Source organism: Ursus maritimus, unplaced genomic scaffold (genome assembly GCF_017311325.1).
Source record: "Ursus maritimus isolate PB19 unplaced genomic scaffold, ASM1731132v1 scaffold_19, whole genome shotgun sequence".
Taxonomy (NCBI): Eukaryota; Metazoa; Chordata; class Mammalia; order Carnivora; family Ursidae; genus Ursus; species Ursus maritimus.
The window spans coordinates 24,651,579-24,670,923 of NW_024424341.1; the positions used below are offsets into that span (position 1 = coordinate 24,651,579).

At 51.1% G+C, this 19,345-nt stretch overlaps 1 protein-coding gene across 1 annotated transcript in view; it reads left to right on the forward strand.

The window, feature by feature from the left end:
* WWP2 (WW domain containing E3 ubiquitin protein ligase 2) overlaps positions 1-10,809 on the forward strand; it is a 142,690-nt gene extending 131,881 nt beyond the window's left edge. Inside the window, exons 12-24 of the mRNA XM_040633530.1 lie at positions 101-182; positions 765-893; positions 1,273-1,348; positions 1,650-1,721; positions 1,949-2,037; positions 3,883-4,042; positions 5,329-5,462; positions 5,784-5,924; positions 6,570-6,690; positions 7,016-7,120; positions 8,025-8,121; positions 8,248-8,320; positions 8,817-10,809. Of these exons, the coding sequence (XP_040489464.1) occupies positions 101-182; positions 765-893; positions 1,273-1,348; positions 1,650-1,721; positions 1,949-2,037; positions 3,883-4,042; positions 5,329-5,462; positions 5,784-5,924; positions 6,570-6,690; positions 7,016-7,120; positions 8,025-8,121; positions 8,248-8,320; positions 8,817-8,916 (1,379 nt within the window). The 3' untranslated portion in view covers positions 8,917-10,809. The remainder of the gene's footprint in view (positions 1-100; positions 183-764; positions 894-1,272; positions 1,349-1,649; positions 1,722-1,948; positions 2,038-3,882; positions 4,043-5,328; positions 5,463-5,783; positions 5,925-6,569; positions 6,691-7,015; positions 7,121-8,024; positions 8,122-8,247; positions 8,321-8,816) is intronic.
* Positions 10,810-19,345: the final 8,536 nt, after the last annotated feature.

The following is a 19,345-nucleotide window of genomic DNA, read 5'->3' on the forward strand; positions in this document are numbered from 1 at the left end:
TCCAGACCTGGCGCTCAGGAGGTGGGAGCCAGAGGGGAGTGAACTTGGGCTCAAGATGTTTCAAGCTGATTGTTCTCTCTTCTTTCTTCTCCCATGGCAGAGAAGAGACAGGACAATGGACGGGTGTATTACGTGAACCATAACACACGCACTACCCAGTGGGAGGACCCTCGGACCCAGGGGTAAGGACTTGGGCTGGGTTGGCCCCGTGCAGGTCCCATGTAGCTCCAGTGGCGGCCAAGTGCCTTGGACTGTGTTGGTCCTCTCTCGTCAATATTCTGGGATCTTTAGCCACACACAAGTGCCCCAAGACCCTTTCCATGTAGTGTCTGCCTAGTGAGACTTGAACGTGGCTTCTTAACTTGACCTTCCTGATGGATAGAGAGTGGCCTGACTGGAGGGTGTTGCTGGTCTCTGTGCCACTTGTCCAGGCTGCTCATAGTGTGATTTCAAAAAGTTTGAGGGAACCCCTCCACCCCCACCCTTCAGAAACTAGTTTAGGATAAGGGCGTGTGTGTCTCAGGATTGCTGGTGACCACTCAGGCCATGGCCATCCACCCAGAGCTGGTAAATGACCTCTCTCTGCTCCAGAACTGTCCTCATGACTCGGGTGGTACCGGTGCCCTTCCTCAAGGCCCACGCTTAAGGGCTTTGTGGGGCCTGGGGGAAAGCAGGGAGAAAGCAGCACTTCAGGAACCCCAGCCTCCTAAGCATTGAGGCCCAGGAGAGCTTGGCTCTTAACTCCTCTCTTCCTGTGTTTCCAGAATGATCCAGGAACCAGCTTTGCCCCCGGGGTGGGAGATGAAGTACACCAGTGAAGGGGTACGCTATTTTGTGGACCACAATACACGCACCACCACGTTTAAGGATCCTCGTCCAGGGTTTGAGTCTGGGTAAGGACTTCCCATGGGCTGCGTTAGTATCTGTTCGCACAGTCCGGGTTTATCCTTTTCTTGTTCCTCTTACTGCCCTCTGGTGGCTAATTTGGGTATCACATTAGAGGGGATGGAGGGAGGAACGGGAGAAGTTGTGGGGGGTTGCTATCCTGTTTATTCAGAATAACACCAGTGGTCTTTCCCTAAAAGCAAGAGGTCTGGCTTTATTTCTGGTTTTTCTTTTTACTCCTCAAATCTGTCTACAGAAATGGCAGTCATTTCCTTTCTTTTATGCCTGCCTTTCTGGTATTTAACATAGCATCAGCTTTCCTCAGGGCTAACTTTTGCTAATTTTTGAGAAATCACATGGATTCTAGAACATCTTTGCTCTTTCCAGGACGAAACAAGGTTCCCCTGGTGCCTATGACCGAAGTTTTCGGTGGAAGTATCACCAATTCCGTTTCCTCTGCCACGTGAGTTCTGGGACTGGACCGCCCGAGACGTTGGGGTTAATTAAGTTACGTTAGCGTGATTTCCCAACCTCGCAGAAGTGTTGGGATGCCTGAGTCTGAGGTAGGGGCTGGTTGCTTGTCCTGCCCCGAGCATTGTCTGACATTGTCTCCAGGAAACCAGCTCCCATTTCTGGGGTACCAGGCTCTCCGCCACTGGCCCAGGGAGACAGGGAAGCCTGTTTGTACAGACAGCAGACCTGACCGAATAGTGACCACTGAGGTCCTGATGCGAGGTTGGTTTCTTTTTCTCTTTCTTTTTCAGTCAAATGCCCTCCCCAGCCATGTGAAGATCAGTGTTTCCAGGCAGACGCTTTTCGAGGATTCTTTCCAACAGGTTAGAAAATAATCATGGTGTCTAAGACCTGATAAGCAGATGGGCCCCCTCACCACACCCCATCTTCTAGCACATGGCCTGTTAAACCCACATGATAGAGTTTCCAGGGTGTGGACCTTGGTGACACGTCTCTGTGGAGGAGCAGGAGTTAGAATTCCCTGCCCCCTGTCCCTGGCCTGCCATAGAAGCAGGAGTGGCAGGCCGGCCACGATGCTCTGTCTCCCCAGATCATGAACATGAAGCCCTACGACCTGCGCCGCCGGCTCTACATCATCATGCGTGGCGAGGAGGGCTTGGACTACGGAGGCATCGCCAGGTGAGCTCAGCGCCCCTGGAAGGCTGTGTCTCACCCCGTCTCGCCAGACTGTAGAGCTCAGGGCCAGAAAGCTGCCTCCCCCTTGCTCATCTCGGTTCCCAAAACTCTCATGCACCCTCAGGAGTGGGCATGGGTAGGGCCAGTCCACCTGGGCACAGGAGCAGGGTCCTGGGGTCCCCCTGTGGGCTAGGCATTAACCCTTTAGTTATTGGTCTGTAGAGAGGCTGGGAGCTTCAGAGGGAAGGGCTTAGGACAGTGGTGCATGGATTTCTGTACTTGAACCAATCTGGCCGCACCAGTGGGCAGTGGTTAAATATTGGTGTCATGTGGTTTCCGTTAAAAATCGACCCTGGGCTTCTCTCCTTAAGGCAACCGGGGCAGGTTGAATCTGGTGTGGCGGTGTGTGCCTGACACATACAAGTTGTGTCACCCTCCAGGGGGCCTTGATCAGTGCTCAGCTGCACCTCACGTGCATAGGGTCTATAAAGTTAAAATGGGTGATGTACCCATGAAAAGAGCCTAAAGCATTGTCTTGCCCTCACCCCGTCTTCCTACAAAAGTTAACAGACTCTCTGACAAAACGTTGCCTTGGATCATGGGGCTGAAATCCCTGGCAGAGAGAAGGAGCATCTTCGCCTGTGGTGACTGCTCAGCTCACTGACCTCTCATGGTGTGGGGACATCTCTCTTGGTGTTGGGTTCACTTATTTCTGGTCCTCTGTTTGCTGGTGGCGCTGCCCTCTGTGTTGGCCCCTGTGGATCAATTGCTCTTTTTCTGTGGTGACCATGGTGACCTTCTCTCCAGGCTCTGCTTGGTGGTGTGGCTCCCACCCCCGTGTGTGTCTGTCTCTCTGTGTCCTGCCAGTGGTTTTACCCTATGGTAGGTTACGTCATGCTGTTCTACCACAGGGTAGAACCACGGACAGGATACCGAGGCACCCTCTGCATCGAAGGACTCCTCGTCTGCCTGGCCACAAGCAACCAGGGACTGGTCCTCTTGGGATGTGCCCCCTAAACCCTGCCGGTTTAGCTCAAGCCTGAAAGGACCCAGAATTCTGGCTTGGCCACGAAGAGATGCCAAGGCATGGGTGTTGGTTCAGAGAAATGCATGGAAGTGTGGGAAAGGGTATTATGGTGATGGGTTCTGGGGTGAGGGGAGGGCTAAGAGCAAGGGAAATGAGATACCTTTTGTATAGCTAATGGGAGTGAGGTTTATAATCTAGAGGCAGCATGGATTACAGAGTTTTCATGCATCAGGACCTAGGAACATGTTACTGTGTATTCATTTCATGCTGCCTACTCACGGTGGAAACAGGGTGGCTGTTTCCTACGGCACCTTTGCAAGATTTAGAAAAAGATGCCCTTTCTCAAGATGCTTCCATGTCATGATATTTTGGTTTTATGGGAAGAAAAACCAGGTTGACTGCTATATGCAGGAAAATTGTCATAATAAATGTGCAAATCTAGGATATTGTAACATAGGGCTCTTGTACAGTGCACAGCCTACACAACTGTGCATGGTGGCCTTGGGGTACAAAAAGCTCCTTTGCCGTCAGCCACACTGGATATCAGATGTAAAGTCCTGGAATTCATCACCTGGGAGCCCAGAGACATGCACGCAAGCTTTACTGAGCACTGTTCACAAGTGCAGTTGTCCTGGTTCACACTTGCTCACTGACCAGCTGTTAATGCAGGTTATACCAGGTGTTCACCCAGTGGGGCTCGACTCCCATGGATGTGTATCTCCAAACTAGCCAAAACAGGACAGCAGGGGAGAGTCACATCTCCAGTGCAGGTATGCAGGAAGGGATCCATTACCCCTGTTTTTCTCTGTCTTCTCTCATAGGGAGTGGTTTTTCCTCCTGTCCCATGAGGTGCTCAACCCCATGTACTGTTTATTTGAATATGCCGGGAAGAACAATTACTGCCTGCAGATCAACCCTGCCTCCTCCATCAACCCCGACCACCTCACCTACTTCCGCTTTATTGGCAGATTCATCGCTATGGTAAGATGCACTGCTGTGAGATCTCTAGAGGGGGCGGCAGCCGAGGAGGCCAGACGTACCAACAGCAACCTGCAGTGGGGGTCCCATCGCTGAGCCCCATGCTCCTCACATAACGCCTAACAAGAAATGCAGAAAGCTGAAGAGAGTTCTGAAGATAGTTCAAAGCTGTCTCAGTGGCACCCCCAGGGGCTTTGAGAGGGTTTTCATGTGTTGATTTGTGTAGGACTTGCTGAGCAATAGCCCAACGTTCCTGGACCATGGGCATCACTTAAGTTTCAGCATGCGCCCTGTCAAGGGTGTTGACATGACAAATGCTGCCCACTTGCTGTCTTTCTTGCAGTGGGGAGGGGAGATGCAGGGCGGGGTTTGTCACAGCCCTCGGGTGAGAGTGTTAGGAAATGTCTGACTGAGACATTCGGGTCCTCTGGAAGGGGATTTGGAATCCACACTGACTTAGAACAGAGCCCTGGTAGACCAGCTGGTCAGGACATAGGAGGCATCATCAGGGAGTGGGTGAAGAGTAGGGAGAGGGGAGTCACGGTACCCATATTTATCTAGAAATAGGAACACAGTATGAATAGAGGAGGAGGTCATGTCACGTGCATCCTGTCGAGTGTCTCGTGAGGGTAGAGAACCAGCATTGAGAAGGGGCAGCCCATGGGAGCCACAGTCCCTCTGCCATATTTGGTAGTTTGAGATGTTTCATTGCTAATTTTCCTTTGCTTCTTCCTGACTTCCTGAAGCTCTGCCTGTGAGTACCCAAGAGCCATGACTAAATATGTCCTTTCCCCTTGTCTGGAAGTTCTTGGCCAAGGTGCTGGGCTCAGGAAGTGGGCACATTCTTCCCAGGTCTAGAGACCCGCCTGGCCCAGCAGCCGACAGGGCAGACCAGTAAAACCCTAGACTATTACTCACCACTGGCCCGCCAGCTTTTGCCGTTGACAGCGTCTGCATTATTTTTGGCTGCCTCTGCCGCCCAGCTCTGAGCGTCAGTGAGTCAGGGCTGCCACCTGGGGTTGTGCTGTCTGTGAGTGTCGGGCAGATCTCTGCTAGTACAGGGAGCTGGCGGGCAAGTGTGCTGGGCAGGCAGTGGGTTCCTAAGTAGGCCGGCTCTGCTTGCCCTTGTGGTCTGCAGCTGTGATGAGAGTCTCTCCCAAGGTCACAGTTGCTCTTGGAGAGAAAGGGTAGGTAGTAGTAGTTGGGCTTTGGTGCGGAGCATCCAAGAGCCTGCCTGGGGCAGTGTCCTAAGAAGACCAAAGCCCTTTGCCATGTCTTTTCTTCCTCAGGCTCTGTACCATGGAAAGTTCATTGACACAGGCTTCACCCTCCCTTTCTATAAGCGGATGCTCAACAAGAGACCAACCCTGAAGGACCTTGAATCTATCGACCCTGAGTTCTACAACTCCATTGTCTGGATCAAGTGAGTCCTCTCCCTTGTGCCATGCTGGGAGGAGAGGGGGTCTCTGGTTGGGGAGTAGGCATTGCTGACCTCTATTTTCTCTGCCAGAGTGGCTCTGAGCTCAAATGGGCTGTATAAGTGCTTGTGGAGATGCGTAGCTCCTACGTTTCCCTGTAGGGCAGCTCCAGAATTCTCTCATGCCTCAGGGAGAGGTCGCATGCGCTGTTCTGGATTTAGGCTGTGAGTCCTAACATCCAATGAGCACTAAAGTGAGTAACAGAGCAGGTATGGGGAGACCCTTCTGAGGTAGACCTCTTCCCTCTTGGTCTCCCGTGCCTCCAGAGAGAACAACCTGGAAGAGTGTGGGCTTGAGCTGTACTTCATCCAGGACATGGAGATCCTGGGCAAGGTGACCACCCACGAGCTCAAGGAAGGTGGTGAGAGCATCCGAGTGACAGAGGAGAACAAGGACGAGTACATCATGTAAGTCTTAAGTGCTGGGGAGCCGGGGGGGTAGGGAGGGGGACAGAGCCACCCTCATCTCTGGGGCACCCTCCAGCCAGGCCCCCCATGCATTTCACCAGGGATCACAGCCTCCCATTTGGTGTTGGCCTGTGATGGCTACTCATGGCCGGTCACACGCTGACCAGAGCTGGGGAACTCAGAGCCCGAGGTCATCGATTAGAGCTCCCGTGTGCTCCCTTTTCCCCATGTGGTAGGCTTCAAGACTGCATGCAGGGCTTTGAAGAGGCATGAAACTTAGGCATCTCCCTCTTCTATCTCCTAACTGAAAGGATTTCTGTGTCCTGCGTGCCCAAGTCCATTCTCACGTGTGTGCGCGCGAATTCACCCCTGTACATTCTTCAGTTCTCTTAACCGCCTCACATATGAAGTTCAGTCAGCAAGGCTGGGAGGCGGAGGAGGTGGGTGGCAAAGGCTCAAGTGTCTCCCGTTGTCTTGGCTTCTTGGAAGGCTGTGCCCTGGGGCCGGCAGCAGACTGGCTCTGGGTGCGCTTAAGTCACCTCTCAGCAGAGTCCTTGTGCCGTGCGACGGCAGCCTCCTGGCAGGCCCCGAGCGGCAGCTGAGCAGTGGGTCTCAGCTCCACTGATGGCTGGTGTTCGGTTGTAGGCTGTTGACCGACTGGCGTTTCACCCGGGGCGTGGAAGAGCAGACCAAAGCCTTCCTGGATGGCTTCAACGAGGTGGCCCCCCTGGAGTGGTTGCGCTACTTTGATGAGAAAGAGCTGGAGGTGAGAGCTGAGGTCGCTGGCACCTTGAGCCTCTGCTTCCGGGGCGGTGCCCTTTGTTGGCAAAGTGTGTCTCCAGAGAAAGTCGCCAGTAAAAGCACACACTCCCTCCGGACCGAGGCAGCAGGGTAGATAGCTGTGATTGGGTTTCTCACACTTGTTCTGAGGGGTCCACATTCAAGACTCATATCACCCGTGTTACTACCACTGCCAGCAGAAATCACGCAGGTGTTTGGGGTGCTTTCATCTGCTAGTGAGTGAGGGAGGCGCTGTACACCTGCGGGGAGGGGGCTGGCCCCGGGCTGCTGATGCCTGTCCCCCCCTGCAGCTGATGCTGTGCGGCATGCAAGAGATAGACATGAGCGACTGGCAGAAGAACACGATTTACCGACACTACACCAAGAACAGCAAGCAGATCCAGTGGTTCTGGCAGGTAGGCCCTGGGCCTGTCCCAGCAGAGTTGGGGTGAGGGTCGGGCCATAGGAAGGAGACCTGATTCGACCTCAAGCTCAAGGACATGTGTTGTGTGGTCACCTCTCTCATCTCTGACGCTCTCCTCACTTTGGGAAGGAGAGGAGAAACCCAGCCTGGGGACGAACAGAGCTGCTGAAGCTGGATTGTGGCCAGGGCTCTTGACAGGATGTGTTGGTGGTCAGCCTTGGTGGGCAGGAGGGTGAGCCTGCAGGCAGGAAGGAAAGCTCCCATCGGTCGTGCGGTTTCTTTCCAGGCAGGGGGCACGGGACAGCACGTGCTTGTCTCCAGAGAAACTGAATGAGCTCAGAGTACTGGATATAATGAATTGATACTTTTGTATGTGTAGTCTTGTTGTTGTCATTATAAAGTACAGCATACTTAAAGTAGGTATATAAAAATTTCTTTGTGAAGGCAAAATTCCCATCCCATAAAATTCACCATGTTAAGCATTTTAAGGTATTAGAGTTCATTGGCCTTTCACTGTGTGATGCAGTCATGATCACCATCTAGTTCCAGAACATTTTATCTCCCCTCAAAAAGAAACCCCATACCGATTAAGCAATCACTCCCATCCTTAGTATATTTTTAAAAGCAGAACTTGGATGGGAAAAGAGTACCTGGCTCGAGGTGTCCCTGAGACCAGAGATGTCCCGTGGACTGGTGGGAATGGCCTACACACTCAGCCTCTCAGAGGGAGCGGCTTTGGGGTTTCCAGGGTTGGTAGCTGTAACCCCCCACCCAACCCGGGCTTTGTGTTCTCAGCCCCAAAGAGGGGTGCTGGCTGACTGGAGTCCCAGGTTAGAGTGAGGTTCTGGGTCAGGTGGGTCACCCGGCTCTACTCTGACTGGCGGAGTTCGTTCTAGGTGGTGAAGGAGATGGACAATGAGAAGAGGATCCGACTGCTGCAGTTTGTCACGGGGACTTGCCGCCTGCCTGTTGGCGGATTTGCCGAGCTCATCGGTGGGTCTTCCCTTGCCCTGCTGGCGCCCTAGGGGTGGGGCCTGAGCCGTCTGTGGGTGGAGCCGGGGTCCTGCCCAAGGAAGGGGTGGTCCTGTTGTATATGATGTGTTTCTCTTTGGGTAACAGGTAGCAATGGACCACAGAAGTTCTGCATCGACAAGGTTGGCAAGGAAACCTGGCTGCCCAGAAGCCACACGTGGTGAGCCTGCTGGTTTTAGTGGGAGTTTGCCAGAACCTCACAGAGCGGATGAGCTCCTGAGGGCAGCCCAGTGGGTGGGGCAGCTTCAGGGACTTCGGGGACCTTTGTGTGGCTCCGGGGTTGGAGAGGAGGGGCCTCTGACCTCTTGGGAGTTGTGGCAGCTGTTCTGTATCCTTGTGGCCTTACCAGCTATTAAATATTCAAACACTTGTGTGCCAGTAGACAAAGAGCTGCTTCCCTATGTGCCCTCTGCCCAGGCCCCCATTTCTCCAGCTGCCTTGCCCTGTCCGCTGACCCTTCCAAGGTCCAGGGACGGGAAGCATTAAGGCCTCACACAGCAGGGCCCTCAAGGACTCTGTTCTGGCATCTGGCCACTTGGTGTTGTGGTCGAGCTGCAGTCACGTGACTAATTTTGACCACACTGTGGCCAGGCTAGGGCGGGACCATGGAGCCCTGGCCTCCCTGTGCTGACTGTTCTGCTTTCCTCTCTCAACAGTTTCAACCGTCTGGATCTCCCACCATACAAGAGTTATGAACAGCTGAAAGAGAAGCTGCTGTACGCCATTGAGGAGACCGAGGGCTTTGGACAGGAGTAACTGAGGCCGTCCCCTCCCACGCCCCCCAGCGCACATGTAGTCATGAGTTCTTCCTGCCTGAGAGGCTGGTGGCCACAGAGCTCCCGGGAGGTTCCCCCCGCCCCCCCAGGTGGTGGTCGTGCGTGGGACCACACTGTCATCAGGCTGGTGGTAGCAGAGCCTGACCTCAAGAGGCCCTGCCTATCCCCTCCTTTCTCCTACCCACTGGTGGCAGTCTGGAATAAAGCCCCCATGTCACCTTTGGCCCCATCACCCATTGCAAAGTCTGGAGGCCCGACTCTCTCTGTAAGCTCTTCCTTCTTTTCCCCTGAGACCGATGCTAGGTATGCATGAGCGTGCAGGGAAGGGTGCCCTGTGCCGGAGAGCTGCAGCCGAAGCCCTGTTTCTCACGGGCTAGTTAGGCAAGAAGGACACTGGCCGCTCACTCGGGGTAGCTCTTCTGGGCTGAGAAGGCCCAGGGTCTTTGCCAGTAAAAGAGGTTCTGTTTTAAATAGAACTTTTCCAGTGATCTGTATAAAATGGAGGTCTGAGGGAGAGGAACTCTTCCCGCACCAGGAGAGAGCTCTGGGTCGAGGCCCGCCGCTGCTTTCCTAGCAGGACCCAGCCACTGAGGCTGAGCAGTGAGGCCCATCTCTGCACTCGGTGTGGACAGTTTGTTCTTTCCTGCAAATAAAGGTTGTACCAGCTGTATGGGTGTCGGTGGGTTGGAAAAAACAACTTCCCTCAAACTTTCTTTTCCCTTTTATATCAACTTGAAGCATTTTGTGTGTAGGGTTACTTTGTGTTTTGATGTCGCTATGCTGCTGTCACTTTCTGTGAAGGAGCTGGTACACTGGCAGTCGCTGGGACCCAGAGGGACCCGGCACCATTGGTCCAAGAATTTCCCAAACAGCCGCTCCTCTTAGGAACCCACTTAGCAGTTCTGTGAGCTCTGGCAGGCCTAACCCGGCGGCCCAGCTTCACAGCGGCCTAGTCCCCAAGCCTTGACAGAGAGGGGAGGGGGTGGTGTCCCAAGTGTCACCCAACATTGCCACCTTTGATAGAGAACTCCGCTTGCTAGATGTAGTTGTCCAGGCAGCCCCAAGTGATGGAGCAGGTGGGGGTGGGTGACTTTGTCATTCCCCACCAGCCCCTGAGGCTACAGGCAGGTGCATTAGTCTCCTGTTGAGAGTGCTGTGTGTCCCAGCCACTCTGGAGCGTGTTCATCCTGCCTGGAAGTGAGGCTTTACCTGCACACAGAAAATGATGCTCTCGGAAACCAGCGGAAGGGCCTCGAGTGGCCGCAAACGGTCTGACTCAGTTTCCGGAGCTCCCGCCAGCCTCTGACACGGGCATTCCGCCCCATGTAGATATGTGCGAGGGGAGCATGCTCCTCTGGTATGCTGGAGGGGTGGTTGTCGGGAGCTCCCTGGTCTAGGCCCCCCGGGGCCCTCACACTGAGCGCCGGCTGCAGACCAGCTTCAGCTTCCTAGGGCCCCAGGCAGGCCTGCTGACCAGTCACGGGGCCTTCTTAGGACCATCTCACATCCCCTGATCCTTGTCCCCCCAAGGGACAACCCTTGTCCCTTATGTTGCGTGTGCTGATTTGAGTGGCTCAGCTTGCCGGACCTCAACCTTTTTTTCTTTCTTTGAGTCATTTGCTGTGCTTCTCTGCAGTGTCCCACTCTCCTGGGTGGATGGGGTGCCAGCTGCTGTGTGGGTTTTGGAAGCCTGAGACTCCTAGGTATTCAGAGTGTGTTCATGTGTGTGCATGTGTGTACATACATGTATATGACTGAGGTGTTGTGTAGAATGTCCTTTGGTAACTCTGGGTTGGTCAACAGATGGTTTTGTAATGCCTACCCCCTTGCCTTGGTATTGCCAGTTTCTCGTGCAATAAACAATCAGCAGCTGTGGGTGGTGTTGGTGTGGATGTCTACAAAATCGCTGTCCTCCGGATGAGAGGACTCTGAGCCCCACAGACCCTCCTGGCCCAGATAGGCGTGGAAGTTCTGTAACCTTGCTGGTTTTAGGAATGTGTGTGTTACGAACCAAGACAGTCACACTTCTTATGGGTGGCTGAGTCCTTGTGCGGGGATCATGGGGGCAGCCCTTGGTCAGGGTTGGACGTCCTCAACTTCCCCCTGCCAGCCTGCCAGGCCAGGGTTTCTGTGAACAGTTGTTGTGGGGCCGGAACACGAACTGCTGCGGCTGCAGGTCGGGTGGGTTTTGGAAACCAGCTCCTGGAGACAGTGTCTGGGCGATCGTTCATTCGAGAGACCTTTAGTGAGTCCCACGATGATAGAAGGATGCCATGATCTTGAGCTAATGGTCATACGAGGTCTTGACGCCCCCACTTTTTTGAACACTTAAGGATTCAGATGGGACAGATCACCGTGCTGTTGTGTCTTAAGGCATTTGACGTGGAAATGACGTTGATCCAGCCTTGCCCTGATTGTGCCTCTTCTCAAGGGAGGCAGAGATGTTCAGAGTGGTTCCTCCTAGAGTTTATTCAGTGGATTCACTGCACCCCTCCAAAGCCTTTTTCCACTTGACAGAGCAATGCTGTATTGAGAAAATTATTTATTTATTTTTTTTTAAAGATTTTATTTATTTATGTGACAGAGAGACAGCCAGCGAGAGAGGGAACACAGCAGGGGGAGTGGGAGAGGAAGAAGCAGGCTCATAGCGGAAGAGCCTGATGTGGGACTCGATCCCAGATCACCAGGATCACGCCCTGAGCCGAAGGCAGACGCTTTAACGACTGCGCTACCCAGGCGCCCCTGAGAAAATTATTGAAAAAAGTCTACATATTATGCAGACATCCCATAACAAATTCAAATAAGACATGCTCAGATGGAAACTTCTCCCAGTCTTACCTCGGAAATAACTGCTGTTAAGTTTGCTGCGGCCCCTCTGTCCTACTTAGTGTGTGTGTATGCAGGTCATATTTACACATCATTTTTAAATACACCAAAAATGGGATCTTATCTATATTAACTCACTTGTCTCATTCAACAAGGTCTTAGGGAAACCTTTCCATCTTCCTCAACATAGGTCTAAATGATTCTTTAACTACTGCATGCTATTCCCTAGTAATGGTTCCTATAATATGCGCATTTCCATCCTACGGTGCATTACGGTGTGTCCAACAGTTTGCCCTTGGCTGCGAAGCTTCAGCGAATGCCGTTGGACTGTCTTGTGTGCTGGTGCTGTTCTTCCAGGAGGGGGCAGTCCTGGAAGTTGGGTGGTTGATATTTACCTTTCCTTTTACTTAAAAATTTTAAAAAGTTGTAAAATTCAAAGATACAAAGAGTCTACAGTGAAAGGCTACCCCCCCCCCCTTGTTTTTGTTCCTCGGCCACTCTGGTCACCAGCTGGAGGCTATGATTGCTAGTTTCTTTTGTATCCTTCCAAATAGAACTTTAAACTCCCAGCAGAGTCTACCCCACGGCCCTCAGAATGGTTCCTGCGTTCCTAGCCTTAGCAGTGGACAGGGTCCCTTGCCACCCCACTTTGAGCGCTACATCTGAGCTCCCTGGCTGCCCTTCCAGCTCTCCATCTGCATTCCCTTCCCTGACTTAGGGCAGCTGTCCTTTTACGTTTATACAATCAAATTCTTTTTTTTTTTTTTCTTTTAACATTGTATTGTTTAATCACAATGAAATCATCTGTACTTTTTCTGAAGGTGTATTCAAAAAGCTGAAAAGCAACAAAAAACATCTATGTTACTATGATTATATAAATATTGTTTGCTCCAGAATTAATAGTTTAATATAATACAACTGTTTCTTCCTCATCCAGTCTTTTACCCTGGGGGGTTCTAAGTACCTCTCTTCGCTTTTCTTATATCCTCATTTCCCCTTCCTTATTCTGAAGTGTTTCAAGCAGAATTAGGCAGGCAGAGAGGCCCCCCTCCCCCTACATGCTATAATAAGTTTCTGATAGATTTAGCCAAAGCTATAAGATTGCTTTGGAAGTAAAGGGCTGATGGGACTTCCTTTGTCGCCCAAGATCTCCAGTGGATCTCCCGGGTGTCAGTGAGACTTTATATAAGGTGGGACCTCCCTGGATCTGGAGTCTCAGTTCTTGCTACCCCACTGGCATTCTATACTGGGTCTCACATCACCCTTCTAGAAAAACCCTGAAGGTCTCTGTGTCTCTATTCAGAGGTATGCTTACAGAGAGCAAGCTCTCCTGGTTTTTCAGCGGGACTTGGCATCAACAAGGCCCCAGCCCCAAAAATTGAGTTGGTGCCCAGAGTTCTTACCCCAGCTTGTTTCCCTGTGATCTCCCCTGTGAATCTAAGTTTTTAATATCCTCTTATCAGGTCCCTCTGATTCTGAGGTTGATTGAAGTGCCACAGTCCAGCTCACTTTTCTGTAGCCTGTGCATTATGAGTCAAGCTTCAACAGACCCAGATGGGAGCATGTGACTTCTTTGGCGCACTTTTATCCATACCATTTGGACATCATGGATCAGGGTCTAACTCTGATTCAGTTGGTCCCAGTGACAGTAATCATTATTTTCTTATTGATGCTTGTCAGTTTTGGCCCCTTCAGCTTGCCTCTCTCGTCACTCTTTTGGGTGTCTTTGATGGTCACTATGATATCCTATTCCCAACTTTAGTTCTATTGCCCCAAACACAGAACCAACTCTTCTCTGTTCTTTTTGGAGTAGAGTAGTGTTAGAAACCAAAACGTGTTCTGTCAAGATGGCACAGTGAATTCACGACTTGGCCAACCTCTCCATTCCAAACACATAATAAAGACACACAAACTAGAGAAAGCCAAAAAGGCTTGTTCTAAAACAAGAGAAAGATTTCCAAGGGTCAGAAATAGAACAAAATGCAAAACGTTGAACAAGATCGCAAGTGTGCTGCTGCACCCAGAGCCTGCCAGTTGCTGGGGGGTCAAGGGGTCTAAATAAGTCTGGACAGGGCCTGGGCAGCAGCCCACCGCTCCCTCGCGTTTCATGAAAAGCGGGCCAACCAGCAAACCGCAGCAAAACCAAACTGCCTCTGCTATACGCCTGGCTATGGCTTTGAAAAAGGTGGAGGCATAAACTCATCAAAAGAAACCATCCCTGGATCTGGCCTGGATCTGTGATATTCCTAGGTCCCCCCCCAGGCCAGGGCCCAAACTGCAACTCAAAAGATAAGGCTGTCAAATGATGGCCAGCAGGTTAGGAGGAGACAGCTGCAACAGAAAGAGCACACACAGAGGGAGAAGACAACTCCTTCGCTAACCTTTGTGGCTCTCCATATTTCAGAAGACACTCCTGGGTGGTCTCTTGCCTACTGGTCTTTGCTGTAAGAGGACTACATGGCAGGTGGACCTTTTCACTGGGGCCATAAATGTCACCGCTCACGAGTCTTTTCTCTGGCTTGGTCAGTTTCTCTGGAGAGGAATGCTCTGTTCTCTGCCTGGGGGGTATACCTGAGCCAGGGTACACCTGCCTGTAGGCTTGCTGGGGATCAGCAGAAGGAAGGAGCCTAGGTTCTCAGAGACCTGGCCCCTGACTTGACCTTTTTGTGCTCTCTTGCCCCTCCCCTCAGCCTGGTCTCCTGCAGCTGGCAGGGGGGAGATAGCCAGGCTCTGAGGATGGGGACCTAGGTGTCCCACCCTTCCATGTAGAAACTACTTTTAACTGCCCTGGTTGTCTGCTCTCTTCCTGCCCTCCTGCTGCCCCAAGTACCGCGTCCCTCTGGGGACTTGCTCGTTTCTCCTGTGTACCTCCCTCTGCAGGGTTTTAGGTTAAAACTTCTGCTTGGCCAGTTATGCTCCTCCACCTGCTTTCTACCTTTTAACACTGTGTTGAACATCCTTGTCCAGCACTGAATCCTCTTAATGTTCTCTTTGCCCTTGTGGAGAAGGAATCTTATAAAGCTGTTTCACTGTCATTTTAGCGAGGCTGGAGAGGGCCAAGAGATGGTTAATCTGCCCTTTCCATTAACTTCCTTTCCCTTGATAGATCTCCTGGGGCGAGGCGGGGGGCGGTGGACAGAGGAGGGGGCAGCTTGCAGCTGGCAATCTGTGCATAGGGGTCTCAAAGGGGACCTGACTTTCACGGAATCTCCTCTATTCCCTGTTTATACTCCTGTGGCACTAATTCCAACCTCTCTTGGGTTCAAGTCTCTCCCTGCTCACCAGAACTCTCTTGACGAACCTCCTTCCACACTCCTCTTGGCTGGAGACCGTGCTGCCGGCCACTTCTGCTTTCCTCCTAGAAGTTTGTTGCATTCTCTTTTCTACCTCTCAGGTGCTCTCTCTCTCTCTCAAATTGGGCCAAGTGGCCAGGGAACAATGGGAAATCTTTTACATTCATTCACTATCATTTTAATGGAGTCTCAGCAGGGAGCAATGATAAATACATGTCAGAACTGAATTTTTGTGATTTGGCACGATTAAGGCCATTTGGCCTTACCTCTCTTAAAAGCACTGATTTGGTTCCTAATGCTTGGGGTTCGCTTTGCTTTGTTTTGTTTTGCTGTCTCCAAAGGCAATAGATAGTCCTGTTTGTAAACAGGAGGAATGTTTTACTTCTGCATTTTCTCTTAACATTATCTTCATTCTAAGACATTAAGTGCTGAAATTAAAAAAGGGGAAACCCCATGTAGCCTATTGTGGATTACCCTCATGAATTCTGTTCCTATCAGTGGAAGGCAGACTTCTTTTAAAAACAAAAAAAGATTTTATTTATTAGAGAGCATGAGCCAGGGGAAGGGCAGAGGGAGAAGCAGACTCCCCACTGAGCAGGGAGCCCAATGCGCGACTGGATCCCAGGATCATGATCTGAGCTGAAGGCAGATGCTTAACTGAGGGAGCCACCCAAGCACCCCAGGAAGGCAGACTTCTTAGGTGGCCCCCTTATGACCTCCTCCTGGTATTCACACCTTAGTGGGCTAATCCCCTCACTTGAGTGGTGCTGGGCTAGTGATTTGCTTCTTACCAATGGAACATGGCCAAGCTGACAGGTGTCACTTCCCTGATTGAGTTACAAAGGTTTTTGACCTCCTCCTTGCCAGCTGGCTCTCCATTGCCATCTCAGTTTGTGCACTTTGACGAAGCAAACTTGCGTGTTGGAGAGACCATGTGGAAAGAGACTGAGGACAGCTTCGTGTCAACAGCCAGCGAGGGACTGAGGCCCTCAGTCCAACAGCCCCCGAGGAATTGAATCCTGCCCATGAGCACACGTGCTCGGAACCTTAAGATGCCTGCAGCCCAGCTGAGCCCTTGATTGCTGCCCGTGAGCATCCCGGGGTGGAGAACCCAGCCAGGCTGCGCCGGGGCTCCCGACCGGTGGAAACGGTGAGATCATCGTGTGTGTTATTTTAGCGTCTGCGTTTTACAGCAGTTTGTTAACACAGTAATAGATAACTCATACACCGTCCTAAGTCAGATGAAATGTCCTCGGATTAGCATCTCTTCCACGTTCTGGGCCCTGAGTGTGGCCATGATTTTTAGTAAATGAAAGAGCCAGAGCATGGAGATTGTGTGTAGGTCAAAAAAATCACACTAACCAAGAAGAAAGGCAGAAAGGGACCAGTATTGCTCTTCTTCCTTTCCTTGGGGAAAGCAAATCCTGGGAAGAGTCATTTCAGTCCCTGCCCCGAGTCCACAGCCTGACATCAATTGCCCAGCAGCACCTATGGTCTAAGGGGCCTTGGATCTGGCCCAGCCTGTGACTGTGGCACTCTGCTTTGGGATGTCATTAGTGCTTATCTGGGCTTCCAGCCAAACCCAGTTGGCAAGAGTCATTCCAATCTCTCAAGGACACTTTTGGGTCTGTTTCCTCTGTAATTACAGGGTGAACAGCAAGGTAGGTGGTACCATTACAGCAGTAAGCCAGCCTGAAGGAGGGCTTCTGCAGCTCCCCGACTCCTGCTGAGGTTGGCTCAAGGGGCACATCTTCCTCCTTAGTAGTGGCCTCCTGCCTGAGCATCTGGGCCCTAGCGGGCTGGGGATGCGGAAGCATTGTTTCTTCTGTGAGGGAATTCATTTCACCCTTTAACTTTTGGTTTTTATAGTCATGATGGTTTTCTAACTCCTTGTAATTGTTTCACAGTGGCTAAAATATAGGGTATATGGGGTGGCAAGAAGCAGCTCATGCATTGAACTTTGACTCTTACCCTGTCCCTGCTCTCCAACAGGGCACACACTTCTGGTGCATCAGCTGTCTGCCATGCGGTCTGGGATGCCCCTGGATAGATATTTTTTTCCAGCTTTATTCAGATATAATTGACATAGAATATTGTGTAAGTCTAAGGTGTACAAGGTGATGATTTGAGACACATATATATTGCAAAATGATTGCCACAATGAGGTTAGTTACCGCATCCATCACCTCACGTAATTACCATTTTGTTTTTTTGTCGAGGACGTCTAAGGCTGTGTTGCGGTAAGGACAGTTAAGATCCACTCTCTTAGCAACTTTCAAGTATTTTGTTGTATACTTGAGAGTATACAATACTTGAAAGTAGTATTAGTAACTATAGTCACCATGCTGGACTCTGGATAAATAGGATAGAGAATAGTGTGGGCAAGCGGGATAGGGAAGAAAAGGGTCTACCTGAGATAGGACCTTAGGGAAAGCATTTCCACACAGGTGTTTCAGCCTGGAGACATGAAAGCTGGGAAGGTGCCAATCAAGCAAAGAGCCGCATTTGGGGTTGGGCCATCCGGTACAGTGGCCCGATTGGGAGACTGGCATGTTCCAGAAGTGGGTAGAAGGCTGTTGTGGATGGCTGAGCACTGATAGAGGGTAAGCAGGAACAGTGTGAATGAGGTTGGTGGGTCAGGGTGGATCTCAACATGTTCCTCCTCTATTGCCCAGGCAGGGGGAGGAAGAGACAAAAGGGCCTTTACACCGTGTGCACTGCTCCCATCTCTTCATTGTCTAGGCTAACCTGTGGCTGTCTCTGACAGCAAAGTGGATGCGAAGTACTGTTTGTGGTAGGTCAGGAACGAGGAATATGAAACGGGATTTGAGGATCACATAGTATTGTCTTTGCTACACGTGATTAAAAGCTATGAAGTGAATGGGTGTATCCATAAAGCAATGAAGAGAGGCCTTTACAATATTGTTTTGAATTTTATTTACTTATTTATTTTAGAGAGAGAGTGAGAGAGCACGTGTGGGCAGGGGGGAAGGGCAGAGGGGAGGGAGAGAGAGACTCTTAAGCAGGCTCCATGCCCAGTGTGGAGGCCGATGCTGAGCTGGATCTCACAACCCATGACTTGAGCCAAAATCAAGAGTCAGACACTTAACTGACTGAGCCATCCAGGCACCCCAATATTGTTTTGAATTTTATTTTATTTTATTTTTTTTAAGATTTTATTTATTTATTCGACAGAGATAGAGACAGCCAGCGAGAGAGGGAACACAAGCAGGGGGAGTGGGAGAGGAAGAAGCAGGCTCCCAGCAGAGGAGCCTGACATGGGGCTCGATCTCGTAACGCCGGGATCACGCCCTGAGCCGAAGGCAGACGCTTAACCGCTGTGCCACCCAGGCGCCCCTGTTTTGAATTTTAAAAGGGTAGGAAAGAATGAGATCGAAAGGGAAAGATCATATATGTAATGTAAAATGCATGCACGTACAAAATTATACTGCATACTCTTCCACAACCCATCCATATCTAAGGACATTTACTGAGCACATTTAAGCATCTATCACTTGTGTGTTTGTGTGTGTGAGGGGGGTTAGAACTATAGTGGAAACCAGGATTAAGGTAAAAACAGTTTAAGTGAGACGGGCCTTAAAAGTGATGATGATAGGCATGAGCTGAGGAGTAAGATTCGCGCAACCCTCTCCATCTGAGGTTCATCTTCCAGCCAAGCTGACTCTGGCGTGAGGATAGAATATGGAAAAGGAAGGTGAGAAAGTATGCAGAAATTGCAGGTAGGCAACCTTAGCCAGAGAAAAGGTAGATGAAGGTGTGAACAGGGGCAGGGAAGTGCAGAGGGCAGCCGTCAGACATGGTCCAGGTGGTAGGACCAGCAGGTGGCTGAAAGCAGAGGCTGAAGGTGAGTGCGGTGACCAGTATGACTCCTAAACTCTGGGCAAGTGGGTGACTAGCCAGGATATGGAATAAAGAGGAGGAACAAGTTTTGCAATTAGAAAGAAGCATCATATAGATTGAGATTTTTAAAAATATGTAAGTGATAGGTTAAGTAAGATGACGCTTCAGAGGAAACTGAGCAAAAGGGGCCCATGAGGGTCTAAGAGAAGCAGGACAACTACCAGGAGAGAAGCCTTCAGACTGAAGGTCAGGTCAAGGGAGGTCAGGGTTGACAGGGGTCAACTGGATGGGCAAAGCGGAAGCCATCGGTGACTTTAGTGCAGGCTGTTAATGGCTTGGTGGGGACAAAAGCTGGACTGCGTAAGATTTAAAAAATGCTCAGAAGTTAAAGAAGGGAAGGAAGCAAACATAGATGGCTACTTGCTGAAT